We start from the raw sequence: 17,185 nt of genomic DNA on the forward strand, positions 1-17,185 counted from the left end.
GTGATAGAGCCCTGCTTTCCTGGAGATGGCTGAACACCTGCCTGCCAACAGGAAGTAGGGAATGAATTCCTTGTTTTGCTTTGCTTGTGTGCACAGCTTTTGCTTTGCCTATTAAACTGTCTTTATCTCAACCCACGAGTTTTTGCACTTTTACCCTTCCGATTCGCTCCCCATTCCTCTATGGGGGAGTGAGCAAGCAGCCGCATGGTGCTCAGTTGCCGGCCCGGTTTAAGCCACAAGGAGACACTTCAATTCTTGGCTTAGTTTTCAGAAAAGATCTGCTGACTGATACATTAGAGCAAGCAAAGGCTTACATTCAGTCATATCTCATCAGGTAAGTAAAGATCATTACTCCAGAAGACTGTGATGTTCTATTACACCTCCTTAGGAGGCATCATGCTGTTTAAGAAAAGCAAAGGTAGCATATAATTATTAAATATGAGTATAGTGGACCATGCAACACCCTAGCAAATCTATTTTGAGCTCACTGACTGAGCGAGCACTAACGCAGAGGAGTTGCTCAGAGTTTTCAAGTGTCTGAAATAAGGGGTAGGTTGGGTTTTTTTACCATTTCAAAGGCAAAAAAAGATATGCAAACATGAGATGAGAACACCAGAAGCTTAGATCTTCCTCCCTGTTAAAGATTTCCTATTGTACTCGGCTATTTTTGGAACTTGCCACTATACTGGAAGAGCAGAGACTTCCTAGAATGATAACTAATTATTTTACTTAATGTTTGTATTCAAAAATTCTTAATAATGGAAGTCATCTGTCTGTCCTAACTGGATTTTGGTCATCGAGCAGGAAAGTGGCACTTTTAAGTTTTCTAAGATGGGACATCAATAGCTAGATCTATGAAAAAGTAGAACAATTGTACTATTTTCCAGTTAAAAACATCCTACTGACCTTTGCATGCAGTGTTCCAAATGTTTGCAAAGACACTACCAATGCAGAAGTGTTTGCCAGCACAGACACCACTGCAAGCTCCAGGCTATGCTCTGAATGCATCTGTTTCCTGATTTTTAATTTTTATACAAGCCCTGTTGCCGTAACACCCATGCACCCAAAATGAACATTTTTACCTAACAACACGCTTCTGAGCTGGGAATTATTATTTCATGTTACAGATGAGGGAATCAAGACCTGGACTGTGAAACTTAATCTAGGTCATTCAAGAATCTTGTGGATTTGGAGACCTATGCTGTGCTCCCCCAAGGCCTGATGCTTTAACAGAGCCATGGCTCCACTTACAGCATCTCCAATGTCGGAAAGCATGTAATGCATAACTGAGAAACATCTAGGCAACCTGAACAGTTTAGGTGCATTGCCGAAGTTATGTATTTTCCCTTGAAACTCCCAAATATATCTGAAAGAATTAAAATTTTAAAAAGCAAACCGAGGCACAAACAGTGTACAACAGAAAAAGCTGCAAAGTTACACTACATATTGTCTATAATACTTAGGTCTCCGAATAACATTTTAGCATCTCACATTTAAGCATTAAAGCAGCAGCTTTAAAAGTGTATAGCTGCATAGTTCATAAGCTTAAGTATTCCTTCATCTTTTATAGTATGTTATTTAAATAAAACCCATTTAAATAAAACCACCTGCATACATGTATCAAAATTTGAGCAAGTTGATGCTTCTACATAAAAGCTAAAGGTTCTGCTGCTGTTTGCACAGCTCATCATTAACTGAGGTTTTCATGACAAATTGCTATTTTCCACCTCCTTACATCTCAGCGACATCTCACTGCCTGAAACACAGATGTATTCGCACAACAAAACACACAGCCACCATGCTACTCAGAGTAAGAATAATCTGTGGATTCCAGTACATTAAACAAGATTATCTGAGACAAACTCAATGTACCACACATACAGACAAGCTGAAACAGATTTTCAACATGGTCACTTGTAAAATCTCAAAAATTTTTGCATCATCTGGTTTTTAATTGTGTACAATTTCATGCTGCAGCGACTACAAAATACTCTATCACAATCTTAAAGTTAGGACTCCAACTCATACAGCACCTTCTGTTAATCACAGTAAACTGTAATTCTCATATGGCTGTTGCTACGTAGAAGGAACTTACTTGCTATTTATTTTGAAAGTCACCTCCCAAGGTCAACATTCTGTAATGGGAGGATCCAGGTTCCAGTCAAGCACACAAAGGCTTCAGACTATATAGGGTTTCCAACAGCAGGACAGGGAAAGAAGGCGGGGGGGAAAGAAGGAAGGGTAACAAAAAGACTGGGCTTTACTTGTGTAAATATAGATGTCTCCTGCCACTCTGGATGCCTTAGGGAGAGCTGAGATTTGTACAGGGCTAGCAGATTTGACAGACGGCATAGGGGAGAGTCATACCTTCTGAGGGGGCAGCTAGATGCCAGACACCATACTGCAGCGTGTTTAAAGCAGTACTAGTCTCCTAAGCAAAGGCAAGTGAATTCCACCCACAGTGTGGTAAAGGGAAAAGAAATGTGGCGAAGGGGAGGGGGACAAATAGCAACAGGTCCCCAGAGCATCCCGCAATAAAACAGAGACACCGACCTATGTCAGAGGGGTAAGGATGCTGTCACCAAAATAAGGTTAGTCAGAGTCACAAATTTTAAATCATTGTTTGAACTGTAATCAGTTTTAACTGCTTATGTCAGAAGCCCAGAATATTCCATGGCAGGTGACAGACTAATTGAGATTTCAAGCTTGATTTCACACTGTGTTATAAGTTTATTTGCAGGATTGCCCTAGAAATACTGCAGTTTGTATTTTAAGCTTGAAGAGCTCCTCACAAGGAAGCCTGTGATTTCCCATTACACCCCACACTCACAGCGTTACCTAACCACGAAGACATCACAAATACTTAAACCAAAGCAAACTAGCAACGAGACTCAAAGAGCATTATTCAATGCTCACAGTTCAACTTCCAGAAACAAATGCATAAAAGAAATGCAGCTTTTGCCAAAAGATTTGCTTCTCATATTTAGCTGGTCTACCACTCCCATTACCTGAGTAGGTTTTCCACTTTTTTTCCTCCTGATAGACCGCAGAGGAAACAAAGCTCTGTAAAAGCTTTTTCATTAACAGAACTGTTCTGCGGATATGTCTTCATCAGTCCTACCTAAAAGCAAAAGAACTAATTGCTTGCTGGAAGACTATACTTCAAAAGCAAGCCTGGCACAAGTAAACAGTGCAGTGATTTAGTCATATCTTTTACACTTTAAGGCATTGCTGACTCGTTAGGTTTAGAACAGTAAGACAGGACTAGTTTTAAGTATCTCGCCATGACCTTCAATCACAAATGTCTTCCTCACAATCGCTAAAATAACCCACATTTTCAAAAGCCCTCAGATCCCCATGGAGACAAAAAAGTTTATTTATAGTGGATCAAAAGCTTTATTAGACTAATTTGGGTGAGTTCTTCTAGTTCATTACACCCACGAGGAATGAAATAGCCTAATACGGCGTTCAGTTCAAGGCTTCCGTCCTGACACACAAAACCTCTGGGAAGGCTCATGTTATCGGAAGCACTGACTTGCTTCTGTGAGAGGGGGACTGCCCAGGTCGGTCACATAACAGCGTGACAGACAACAGGACAGCAGGACAGGGAGAAGCAGGAACCCAAGAGGCAGACATTCCCTACTCATTACCTTCAATTCAAGATCTAACTTCAAAAAAAAATTCCAGTTAACTAGGGACTTTCATTGCTTTCAAAGCAAAACTATGGAACTCAATACATTTGAGTCAATTCAGCTTTTTTAGGTTCAGTATTGTAATCAAGACCCAAAAAAAGAAATGCAGGTGAAAAGACACGGAACAAAAAACTGTTCAAAGGATTATGTGTAATTTGAAGGGGGAAAAAAAAGCACCTGGACACTGATGACATTGATGAAAACTACAGTAAACTTGTTGATTCTTCACTTTAAAAAAATATGTTTCTGTATATATTAAAAATATTCCCTTTTGCATTTCACATGATTCCCGTCATAAATCCTTCTGTGATTTTATTCTAATTTCACCACTTGTAAAGTGAAGTTCTATGTACTTTACAAGATTACGACCATCAACTAAAGCAACGGAAAGAGATGCTAGCTTTTAAACTCTTACTGTCACTTCTACACTCTGGTCACTATAGGGACATTTTTTCTATTTTTGATGTATTCTGCTTAATTTCTTTATTCTGAAAAGCCACTCCATTGTAGTGTAGAGAAGGGGAAGGAAAGAGGAAGAATACAGCAAGAAACCCACAGAGAAAAAACCATGAAAGTGAAATTGCAAGGTAAAAATATTGAGAAAATTCAGAATTAGCTACAGTTCTTTAATTTTACATCTAGCAGAGAAGGGGCGTGGAAATATTTATTCATCTGAAATAAGCAAAAAGGTAAATGTGTTCAGTGTACAAAAAAAAAGAATCATTTCTTTTGTTTACATATGTACAATGAAATGTGTTTCTATCATGTTACTATAATAAAACCATTTCTCAATTTAATTCCAATTTGTATAAAAGTTAAACCAGACAAACCATTTGTATCTCTAAGAGTAAACTTTATAATGTAATGAATATTTGCTAGCCATAATCCATATCAAAACATTTATAATTACTGCACTGCAGGATTAACAACATGAAGAGTAATACACCACTTCTTTCAAGTACTTGAAATGTATTTTTTCAGGTTACAGTGTTTCAGTAATTTATGTTGCAATAGCATTCAGTAAAATTTGATTTGCCATTTATCCAAAAAAGACTGCTCTCGGTAAGAAGCTTTAATTACTACACTACATTTCTCATCTTATACTTTTTTGCCTTACTTTTTTGTAATTGTAAGTATGAATTTAGGTATAATGAAGAATAAAATTTTAATAAATTTTAAAACTGTCTAGAGGGTTTTTATTTTTTAAACAGCAGCTAACAACTGCATGCCTATAAATAATTCCTTGTAGAGTTGCGTATCCTCCACCTTCTTTCCCTTCTAAGTAAAGGTCATCAATTTTTTTCCACAAGTGAACTCATCAATAGCTGAATTAATCCAGTTTGAGGTTAATTGTTACAGGCTTGAGGACAATAGTCAAGGTCTAGAATAAAATATTTAACACTTGAGTATTCTTCTCATTTTAAACTACCTCATCACATACGAAAGAGCCTCCCAAATATAAACTACAACTAATTACAACATTCTGAATTATTATTTTGTCACATGTAAGACACACAGAACCACTCTACTTCAGCCATCCAGATAAACTGGGATAAGACATCACCAAAAGTAAAACACAGGGTTTCAGTTCAGACTTCTTTCGAAACAGAATCATTAAAGCATACTGTTAGACTATACACAATCTAAAAATCACTTGTTCACAAATCAAGAAGTAATGGCAGTAGCAAATATGATTTTTTTGAAAGGATCAAGTTTAGTTTTTATTTAAATTAATTGTGATGCAGTTCGACTGGTAGAGCATGATAAAGACAACTTTGTTTAAGAGTACAAACTGTATCTTTAAAATTAAACCCTTATATAAGATCAAGAAACTTCTTCTTGGTTACCTCAATAACTACCCTACCCACGTAACATTTTCTCTGTTTAACTAGCCCACTCCAAATTTTCTATTTATAACCCTCAAATGGATGCACCACAATCCCTTGATGCAGCTATTTCCCCCAGACATCTTTAAACAGTCACAACAGATTCTATTTTAAATTATCACTTTCTGTTAGGAGATTCTGCTATCACAGTCTAAAGAGTAGCAGACACATAAATGTGTCCAAGTGAAAAAATGCAAGTGTCAATTTCTGACTTTAGAATTTTATCAGTAATTTCATTTCTATAGCGCCCGCAATATTATTAGACTCAATGGGGCCAGACACAGCTACTGCTAGCTTTCTCTCAGAAATTACTTTTTGTTGCAAATTTTGAAAACAGATGCCCACTACTGATATTTTGAATATACTATTTTATTAAGAAATAAAAAAAGACACTGAGGATATCATAAAATGGCAACAAAGCTTGGAAATATTAAGAGAGCACTCAACTGTCGTAAAGAAAAAAAGCCTACCAAAGCCTTCATAATCATTTAAATTAAGTGAAGAAATGTTATATTTATCTGGCAAAATGGCAATATCTTTTGGTAATATAATAGCTTTTACTCTCTGCCAACTAGTTTAAATGGCAGATTTAAAAAAAAGGAAAACAATGAAATTATGCAGTTCACTAAGCCAGAGAACGGCTTTTGAGTCAATTATTTGGGGAAAGACTAGAAGTAATGCTTTTGTTACTTGTGTTATAAGCATTGCCTTGTGTATATATCGTAGATGATGTTAATATTTATTCCATAGTCAGATAATCCTCCATTAGCTAATTAAATTCAGTTATGAACTTATTAACCAATATTTCCCTGACCATTTAGTTAAAGTATTTTGAATGACACCCTATTAAATGTTAGCAGAAATCCAGTGTACTACAGTTTGCAAAGTTAAATTAGTGGAGTATCTTCCATTTATACAGACTCTCTCCTCGCTAAGAACTCCTAATTCATTTTGAAAACTTAAATTACAGCATAACTATAATACTTTCTATTCAGAAGTAATAATTGCTGCATGGATTTATTCTGTATGGTACCAGGCATCCCTAATCCCTTTTCAACTGCTACATATGAGAAAAGAAAAAGAAGTCAAAGAGTGCAAGAGTGCTCAGAACTTCCCAGGATTACTCTACAGATTCATTTTCAAATCCAGGTCTCACACTGAAGATAGCAATAGACTTTAAACATAATTTGTGATTGCTATGCTATTAAGAAAAATGTTTTTAATTGACTTACTTATTGTTACGTATACACTCTTAATGCACATCTTTAACACAGAACTGCCTGGTTTTGCTCAATTACTGTACAAAACAATATTTGTTTAGAGTTTATATTTTGTTCTTAAAAATGTAGTAAGAAATTGGAAAATAACGCTAAACCTCATTATACCAAAATACAAGGGTCATACATATTTTTATATCTTTACATATCTATATACACCTATATATACACACCATATATATACACCTATGAAGGATCACTTCCTTGCAAGCTTATCCTATCTGTCACTCATTAAAGGAATCCTTGAAGTTCACAATTAAAGCTTCCTACAGCCTCCAAATTCCTATTTTCACAACGAAATCATCCTAGTGTCAGCTACTCTGCCAGCACTTTCATTGTTGTTACTCTACAGCTTCATCAACTCAAGAGTTAAAAGTGCACAGAGAAGTGAACAGAATTCCTGAAATACAAATTCTGTCCTGTTATCCTTCATACTGAATTACTACATGAGTTTCTCAGTAGACTTGTGTAACGTGCAAGCTTTTGAAATACGCAAATTCATTTTCCATCAGTTAAAAAATAAGGTATGTTCTTAAATCTTGATGATAATATTTGCTTGTACCTTCCACACAGAATTAGAAAGAATACATTTTAGCGATCAAAACATTAGCGCTTACAAGTCAACAGCAGCAATTTCAATTCAGGGAAATCCTCCAATTTCTTTCTACTACTTTGTATTTTTAACAGCATTTGAAACATGTTGAGACAAAACCCTATAGTGAATTCTCAGCTGTATACCCAAAATGTCTACAGTGACTGAAATTTATATACAAACAAAATTGAGCTGCCCTAATATCTGACTGAATATACGCTTAAGTTCTTGCATTCCTAGCAAGTTAATTTGTATAACCATATGAAATAGACTGGGCAACTTGCTTCTTATTTATGGCTCATGACATGGATTTAAATTTGGTATGGATTGATGAAATACATAGCAAAATGTATAAGCAGTTCAAAGTCATCTAATCAATTTTTCAGACAGTGAGGAAAAAAAAAAAATGGAGAATCAAATTTTTACCTTATTTGCTTTGGAGAGGAAAAAGTCAACGTCACATAAAAAGGAAAAGAGGAGAGAGATGAAGAACACCACAACATAGTCTCTTTTGTGTTCACATTGCATAGTGCACTTCAAATGCAAAACTTATAGCAAAAAAATCTGTTATGGGAAAACACAGCGCGTATAATATATATACCCCCAACAGGGTTCAAAGTACAAGAGAATGCAAGAATACTTCAATTTGTATCAGGAGGTCATACTCTACGGATGATACATGAGAGGGTTCAATTATTTATTACACAACAGATTTAGTCTTTGACATCAAAAAATAAAACAGAAATCCAACAAATAAAACCAAGTACTCTCCTTCTCTCTTAGAAATTAATCTAAACAAAGTCTGTATTTGTAAGCCAGGTACATAAACGCAGAAAGTACTCAATTTGACAGTTGCCTGCATAAGAACATGCAGCGCATTCGTATATGGAAATACAACACTTTTCTTTATCCAGAGTACAGGGTATAAGCATAAGGAGACAGAATTTTAATTATATAAGAAATCCTAAGTTTGCCACTTATTAATTTTTCAGAGGCTAACGCTGCAAGGTCAATAACCACCCTTTAAAGATACTGGCACTATTTCATTCTGCATGCTTTATACCAAGTGAGAATGTACAGAACAAACAACCACCACCACAACACCCACACAAACAAATTACGATCAGTTACAAATGGACTTTCTACAACAATAGCAGAGTAGATGTAGAGGAATGGAGCACCTCTGCCATGAGGAAAGGCTGAGAGAGTTGGGGTTGTTCAGCCTGGAGAAGAGAAGGCTGCGGGGAGACCTTATTGTGGCCTTTCAGTACTTAAAGAGGGGGTTATAAGAATGATGAGGACAGACGTTTTAGCAGGCCCTGTTGCGCTAGGACAAGGGGTGGTGGTTTTAAACTAAAAGACGGTAGATTTAGGCTAGATATAAGGAAGAAATTTTTTACAATGAGGGTGGTGAAACGCTAGAACAGGTTGCCCAGAGAGGTGGTAGATCTCCCATGCCTGGAAACATTCAAGGCCAGGTTGGATGGGGCTCTGAGCAACCTGATCTAATTGAAGATGTCCCTGCTCATTGCAGGGATGTTGGACTAGATGACCTTTAAAGGTCCCTTCCAACCCAAGCTATTCTATGATTCTATGATAAATAAACAAAGATCATGGCATGAAAGGAAGTGGAAGGAATATTTAACTTCCCTTTTACCTAGCAATTACTGCCCACAAATATTAATGGGTATTTACAGTTGATTATTTCACTGAAGCTCTTTTATGTACTATTGGAACTGGTACATGTCCTTGATCCCTCCCTGTCAACAAGTATTGCCTGTTTGTACTTTCTTCAGTAGGATCCTAGTACTTTCTAATGTGTAGGCCAGGTGTTACAGTGTGGGACTGGTTTTGTCTCTGGTTATGTGTTTTTAATTTTTAGAATTACACGCACTTTATCACAGGAAGGCAAAGACAAAGCATTAAACAAATGCTATCGCCTCAGTGTCCCTACCACTCCCAAAAAAGCACGCTTCCCTACACTCAAGCATCACGCAAACAGGGTATCAGGATAAAGCCATTCTTCAGTTTCACCCTTGGCTGGCCTGAGTGGAAGTTAAATTTCTGAAAGGTAAACAGACTCGATGCAACCCTTCTACTTTAGGTCTTCCTTATTTCTCTCCAGAGTCTCCTACCTGAATTTACTTTTCCCCAGACCAGAATCCTTCCTAGCAAAAGCAAAAGTAGGAGTTTTGTCTACTGTCTTTACCTCGTGGTAGTGAAGTCACCACCACTGCATTCCTAAACACACAACTTCAAATAAAAATGAATCAAGTGGCCTGGCGTGTTTGGCTGAAGAGACAGAGAGATCAAACACAATCATTCCAATGATGTTGTATACAAGCTACTGTAATGATCCTTTTCTTATTTCCTAGATTAGTCTTTTTTTTTCCCCCTATACTAGTGGTTTTTGTTTTTTTTTTTTAATTTGGAGGTCTTCTATAGTGGGATCCTGTATAGCAAGTTTAAAACTACAGACTGTAACCTTCCTTTCCTAGCTACCCTTTCCAGTGTCTCTAGTAATAATCCATGAAACTCCCAAAGCCTGTGGACCAACATAAAAAAAAAAAAAAAAAAGACGACCCTGAATATGTTCCTAGTTGTACAAGCTAGCTTTGAAAGCAACCTCATTACGAAAAATGAAAAAACTACACTAAGTCTTCATCTTCTGTTTGCATCTCTTCTGTGCCACACCAAGGAAGCACCAATGAGTGGTCCCTACTCGTCCCTGTACAAAGAAGACAGCAAGAAAAATCACTTCCACTTACTTGGTGTTAATTCTGGGTTTCCTTTTAAGTTCATCATCTTTGGAATTGAAGGTCCATATATGTCTGCATCAAGTAAACCAACTTCTTTTGTCTGTGTAAGGAACAAAAAAAAAAAAGTATTTATCAAAACGTCTGTCTTCCTTTATGAATTATTAGTTGAGCAAAATTTCAAAACTGCCTATAGAAATAAAAATATGATCTTGATTTTAGACATAAGTTATCACTGTTTCCTTTCTCTCTAAATTGCAATTGAAGCATGAAATACGTCTCTACAAGTTAAGCCAAATGTCTTCACAAAATCTAGATTCTCAATACACAGAATCCTCACTTGCTCATTTTCTTACTTACAATGTAGACCACAGACTTTATATTAACAAACATTATAAACAATGTTCTCTACTCCATGTACGTTTATGCAGAAATAATATTTTAACTTTTTTAAAAGGTATCAAATTTTATTGTTAAAAAAAAAAAGAAGCACTGTTTGTAAATATATTAGAATTAATGCAGTTTGAATTATACTAGTAACAAGGAATGTGAAAAACAAAAAAGTGGCCAGAGTAAACTTTTGCAGACATGTTAACAATACTGAAATGCAAGTCTCTGACACCAATTAAGCAGGCAAAACATTTTAATCAAATGCATTTACACAAAATAATACTAAAAATGGGTTTATCCAGCCACATATGGTACATTAGGCAATAAACTTTAAATAAAAATTATTTCAGCTATGTAGTCTAGACTTACAAGATCCATTTCTATATGCTTTTTTATAGATATACATACACATTTTGTGGAAATTAAACTATTTTTCCTACAGATGGCAAGACATACTACCAATTACCAAGTTCTGCAAATTAAGTAGTAAAGAGCAAGCCCTTTAAAGTGCTGAACGTCAAGTTTGTCTAATATAAAAAGCTAACTGTATTCAACATTTTGCAAAATCGCAAGCAAGTATGTTTAAGGGCTTGTTTGAAAGGTTAAGGCAGCAATGGGAGCTTTTCCAACAATGCCAAATAAGAATTTCACTATTAGCATTTCAAAATGTGCGTTTCATTTTTTGGATGAAGCACTCGTAATTTGGTATAGTATATATATTAAGCCATTTTGCTATCACAGTTTTGATGGGAAAGATGATGGAAAGACAAAGGCTCAGTGATAACTATCAAGTTTCTGGTTAGAAGAAGAGTATAACTAGGCTTTTAACACAAGTATACAGCATCTCTACCCTTGAACAGGATTTCTAAACATGAAGTATATTCTGTGGCATCACAATCTGTTTGGTTTTTTTTAAACTAGAAATGCACGTGGACTAAAAACCTATCAGGCCACTACTTGTAAATAAATCTGAAATTCAGTTAAGGTAAAGAAACTAAATCACAGAAGCCTACACACCTGAGAAGCAAGACTGACCCTTTTTACTACAACATATATAACAATTTGGGTTTGGGGGGTTGTTTTTATGCCGGGGTTGCTTTCTTTTTTTCTTCTCTTTTTTTAGGCTGTTGGTAGTGAACCCTGAAGACACCCTTAACAGCTGAGCAATTTAAAGTGTCAAATTTACCTAATATAAGCCAAATGTATCTTAAATTTTACAACTGAGAAGTAAAAAATGCATTACCATACATGATCTACCATGTAATTTGAAAAGCAAGGTTTTACTACAAAACTCAACCAAATTTGGGCTCAGTTATTCAATATACTTTTTTATTAAACAGAGCATAGCATTAATTACCATTAATTACCAAAGCATTAATTACCATTAATTACATGGATTATTTCATCTAGATATTTTAATATTGGTTCCTTTATAACATCTTGTGAAAGCTATTACAAAAAAGTTCAGGAGTTATTCTGACAAATTATTCTACTTCTTGCCTACTGTATGAAAGCTGCAATTTCAAAAAGATTGAAAAGACCCATTTTTATGTTAGATTTCAAAGACATCAACAACAGTATTAGACCTTCTTTGTTCTTGTACAAAATGCATATTTTAATAGATTAGAAAGATTCATGACTCAGTCCCTTTATCTGTGTCAGCAGCTAATCGAACCCATCAAAACATCATCTAAGGGCTGTGCCACCTAATTACTTCTCAAATGAAAGTAAATATTTGCAGAAAAACCTACATAGCATTTTAAACCCCACTGACATCCTTTCCCTCAACTTTTTGAGGGTTTCCCCCCAACAAGGATCATGACTATCCACTGACTGACTAACTACCATCATCTTACAACTCACTACAGCTTTGTTTTCAGCCTGAAGGGACTGAAGATTTAGGATGATCTAAATTAATGAGATTGACTTCATGAAATCCTGGGCATAGTCACATCTTCACCACCACAGGCCACTTATTCCTAGGAGTCAGCAGGAGTGTATTTACGAGTGTACCAAATTTCCTGAAATGAAGAACAAATACATGCACACTGGAGAAAAATATCCCTCAATTATCTAGGAGGACTTCGCAAATTCAGTTACTACTCCAAATTACACAGCTGATTTTTGTTTCAAGCTAATACAATAAACCTGACAGTTTCTCAAAAAAGTTTACACACTTCCTCAAAAGTAAGAAAAATGCCTGTTTCCGAGATGCACTGCTTTTGTTCAAGGATATGGTTCAATAAAATAGTTGTCTTCAAACAGAAAAATAATTAACAGATTCTCCAGTTTCTACAACTCTTGTTAATGACAGCAGAAGTGTTCCTGTAGGCATGGTGCTTTCTACAGGATTATAAGACAAAGGTCTTTCGGAAATATCTTTAAATCACTGGCAGAACCTCACTAAAGACAGCCTAAGGCAGGCTTTTTTTCTTCACCAAGCAATTCAACGTTAGGTAAAAAGAATTCACGCTAGAAGTGTGCCTAGAAGTAGCAGCTTATACAGAAAGCATTGGCCCAATAAGCTAAGGTTTTGAGTTTTGTTTCTCCCAACTATCCCTGCATTTGCAGGATGTAAGCATCCCTAGAATACTAATAATAACCCTTTACTCAAGGTTTAATTATCTTGGAAAAGCATTATGGCATCTACCACGGAATCTTTTAAGACAGGCACAGCACAGAAATCATCTCTTCCAGAATTTACAATGTTTTAAATCCCCAAGAGACAAAATAATTTGTATACATCTGGATGCTACGACATGAAACTGTTAATCAGAATTACCAACACCAGATACTTCTCACGCTGAGTGAAGTTTAATCCAGATGCATGAGTTACAATAATAAAAAAAAATTAATAAATTGTGTTTTCACCCATATAACCCACACCTCATATAAATCAGCACATCTTTCAAAGTACTGCTGTAATAAAACAAATCCTAAAAAACATGCATAACATCAGACAAGGCAAAAAAGAAGATCTGGGCAGAAGGAACATATTACAGAGGATCACAAGCAGGGCCAAGAAGACAACTTAAAAAACACAGGAAAATAAAACAACTCTATGATTCCTCTAATGTCCTCTGACATTATTTTCATATGTATATACATTTCATACTGATGCTGAATCACTTTTTTTTCTTAAGTAGCATTAGGGTTTTGCAGACAGAAATGCAGCAGTCAAAGAACACCCAAGCACGTCGAAGTCCCCCTGCTTCCAACTGTTTTTCAGAGCACAGCACATACCACTGCTTCAGCCACCCTCGGCACTCTCCAGGAAAAGGATTCAGGTAATACAACTCCACCATCTTCTTATGGCTGCATTTTCTCCTTATGAAAATATTTCTATCCTGTGCTATTAACAAATAGTATTCTGTCTCTCCAGCTGGCATAGCAACAACCAAGTTCAAAACAGCTGTTCTCAAGTTAACATTTGTCCTTTTCCTTCCACCTGCTCAGATGTGAAAGAAAGTTTGAATCAATCTTCAAGTTTACTACACTTGGAAAATACTTTCTAGAGACCTGTATTTTTTTGTTGCCGAACTGCAAGTTCTGAACAGCTAAACTCTGAAGATATAACTGACAATGTAACCATTCCCATAGGATTTAATAATTTATTTCCACATCACTGCACATATGGCAAGCTACTTTGAAAAAGTGTACTAAAGTAACACATGCAGAATTATCAACCTATTCAGTAAGATCCTTATCAATATTCCATCAAGCAGAGAGAACACAAGATTAGAAATAAATATATTGTTGGCACACGAAAACACAAAAGTACTCTCTTGGTCTATTCAGCAAAAAGTATACTTAAACACTCACAGATGTTAATATTTACCTTCTTATCAATGCTTTTAAGGTTTCCCCCCCTCTCTCACTAAATGTTCTCTAGCACAGGCTAACTACTGCTAGGATTTGCTCTTTATGCAGTACTGGTGCCAGCTGTCATGGTCTCATCCGATCATTGGTGAGCTCAAGACCACAAAAAAAAAATTACAGGATAAAGGACTGTGGTAAAGAACTGTAACTCCTCTTCATCTACTGCTTTTACATCATTGACTACATCATCCTTTTTACTTCACTACCATTAATCTTCTCAACAAGATATTAATTTGCCCAATTAGACCTGTCTAAAGATTTCTGACAAATATTCAGCATAAGGTACATCTATACAATCACTGCACCTCTTACCTCAGTACAAACACAGTAAAGTTTTCATTCCAATTTAGAAACTTTACAAGATTTACAGTATTTACAAGAAAACCAGATGCTACATCGATAAAGAAGATATTCTTGCATATAGCCCTGAAACATGAGAATACTACGGCTTCATTTTGTGCAGTGTACAAATTAGAGGCATAGATAACCTCACTAAAAAGATCCTTTCCTTTAACTTTCCTGGCAAGATTCTCAATGTAATTAAAGTTTGGTTTAGCCTTTGAACTCGGCCACTGCCTTGTGAGCAACAGAGATATGCAAGATAGCTGTATTCTGAATTAATGATTTTCAAGCTCTGAACTTAGTTATAATAAATCCTTTTGGGGGGAAAAATTAAAATAAAGTTGTTGAAGGTCATATTAGACATAATCCCTCTATATACTGGCAGAGAGAGGTCTTGTAAAAATCCTGTAAATTTTGCTTCCTTTGCTTTTTCTTATGCACATTCAAAATTATTCAATTGTTATTATGCTTTTTCTTTTAGTCAGGTGAGTTTTACTATACATGGTCCTTGTACAGATGACATAGGCCCATGTTAATGACAAAGTGATCCATATCTTTCCTCCTGTTAATTATTTTAGTAGTCGCTTAAGAGCTGCTTAGTCTCTCTGATACACTTTCTTTATGTACTTACCCTTTTTTGTCTTTCAGGTAATATTAACTATGATAATCAATTACATTTTCCGGTAACAGATATTTCAACCAAATGTTGAAATTCCATTTGGTTGAAATGTTCCAGTTCCATTCATATATCTCAGAGGACCCCTCCACACATACTTTTGTGTTCAGTGGAGAATCTGCTGATATTCACTGATCTCTTCCAAGTTACCAAATGCTTTATTGAGGAACAAGCCTGATAAAAGACTTCATGCCAGCAGAAAGAAGAAAAAAAGAAAACAGCTCACAAAAAGCTACTATAAATAGCTGTTAATCAACATAGCCTATGTTACTGCTAAACATCCAGAGACTCTTTTGACAGCATTAATTTCATTTTTGCTCATCTTTTCTGAGACTTTTTTCAATACTTGGTAGGGCATGTGTATCCCCACTGCACGTTAATCGATGATATTCTACTTTGAAGTAAACTCTGCAAACCAGCAGAATTCATAGAATCATAAAATCGTTAAGGTTGGAAAGGATCCTTGAGATCATCGAGTCCAGCCATTACCCTATCTGCCAAGTCCACCACTAAACCATGTCCTCAAGCACCACGTCTACCCGTCTTTTAAATACCTTCAGGGATGGGGAGACTCAACCACTGCCCTGGGCAGCCTGTTCCAATGCCTGACTGCCCTTCCGGTGAAGAAGTTTTTCCTAATATCCAACCTAAACTTCCCCTGGCGCAGCTTGAGGCTGTTTCCTCTCGTCCTATCACTTGTTACTTGAGAGAAGAGACTGACCCTCACCTCACTACATCCTCCTTTCAGGTAGTTGTAGAGAGCAATAAGGTCGCCCCTCAGCCTCCTCTTCTCCAGACTAAACAACCCCAGCTCCCTCAGCCGCTCCTCATGAGACTTGTGCTCCAGACCCTTCACCAGCTTCGTTGCCCTTCTTTGGATGCGCTCCAGCACCTCGGTGTCCTTCTTGTAGTGAGGGCCCCAAAACTGAACACAGTACTCAAGGTGCAGCCTCACCAGTGCCGAGTACAGGGGCACTATCACCTCCCTGGTCCTGCTGGCCACACTATTCCTGATACAAGCCAGGATGCCATTAGCCCTCTTGGCCACCTGGGCACACTGCTGGCTCATGTTCAGGCGGCTGTCAACCAACACCCCCAGGTCCTTTTCTGCCAGCCAGCTCTCCAGCCACTCCTCCCCCAGCCTGTAGCGTTGCATGGGGTTGTTGTGACCCAAGTGCAGGACTCGGCACTGAGCCTTGTTGAATCTCATACAGTTGGCCTCGGCCCATCGATCCAGCCTGTCCAGGTCCCTCTGCAGGGCCTTCCTACCCTCCAGCAGATCAACACTTCCACTCAACTTGGTGTCACCTGCAGACTTACTGAGGGTGCACTCGATCCCCTCATCCAGATCATCAGTGAAGATATTGAACAGGACCGGCCCCAACACTGAGCCCTGGGGAACACCACTCGTGACCGGCCGCCAACTGGATTTGACTCCATTCACCACCACTCTCTGGGCTCGGCCGCCCAGCCAGTTTTTTACCCAGCGCAGAGTGCACTTATCCAAGCCATGACCAGCCATGGTGTTCAGCCTGGGAGGGATAGAGGCACAGGTTAATGAGCTGTCATTGTTTTATACAGTGAAGGATCCCCTACATCAGAAGCGCTCCCAATATTCAGCAGCTGCATCCCTTTCCAAAGACAGAGATTCCAGCTTTACTAAATGAAGGTGCCAGTTATTTTTAAAGTTGGTGC

General features: G+C 37.1%; 1 protein-coding gene across 1 annotated transcript in view; it reads right to left on the minus strand.

The window, feature by feature from the left end:
• The window catches only part of NUBPL (NUBP iron-sulfur cluster assembly factor, mitochondrial), a gene marked incomplete at its 5' end in the record, with an annotated part of 89,623 nt that overhangs the window by 59,924 nt on the left and 12,514 nt on the right, over positions 1-17,185 (minus strand). Inside the window, 1 exon segment of the mRNA XM_082316619.1 lies at positions 10,216-10,306. Within this exon segment, the coding sequence (XP_082172745.1) occupies positions 10,216-10,306 (91 nt within the window).

Source organism: Platalea leucorodia (genome assembly GCF_965183815.1).
Source record: "Platalea leucorodia genome assembly, chromosome: 7".
Classification (NCBI taxonomy): Eukaryota; Metazoa; Chordata; class Aves; order Pelecaniformes; family Threskiornithidae; genus Platalea; species Platalea leucorodia.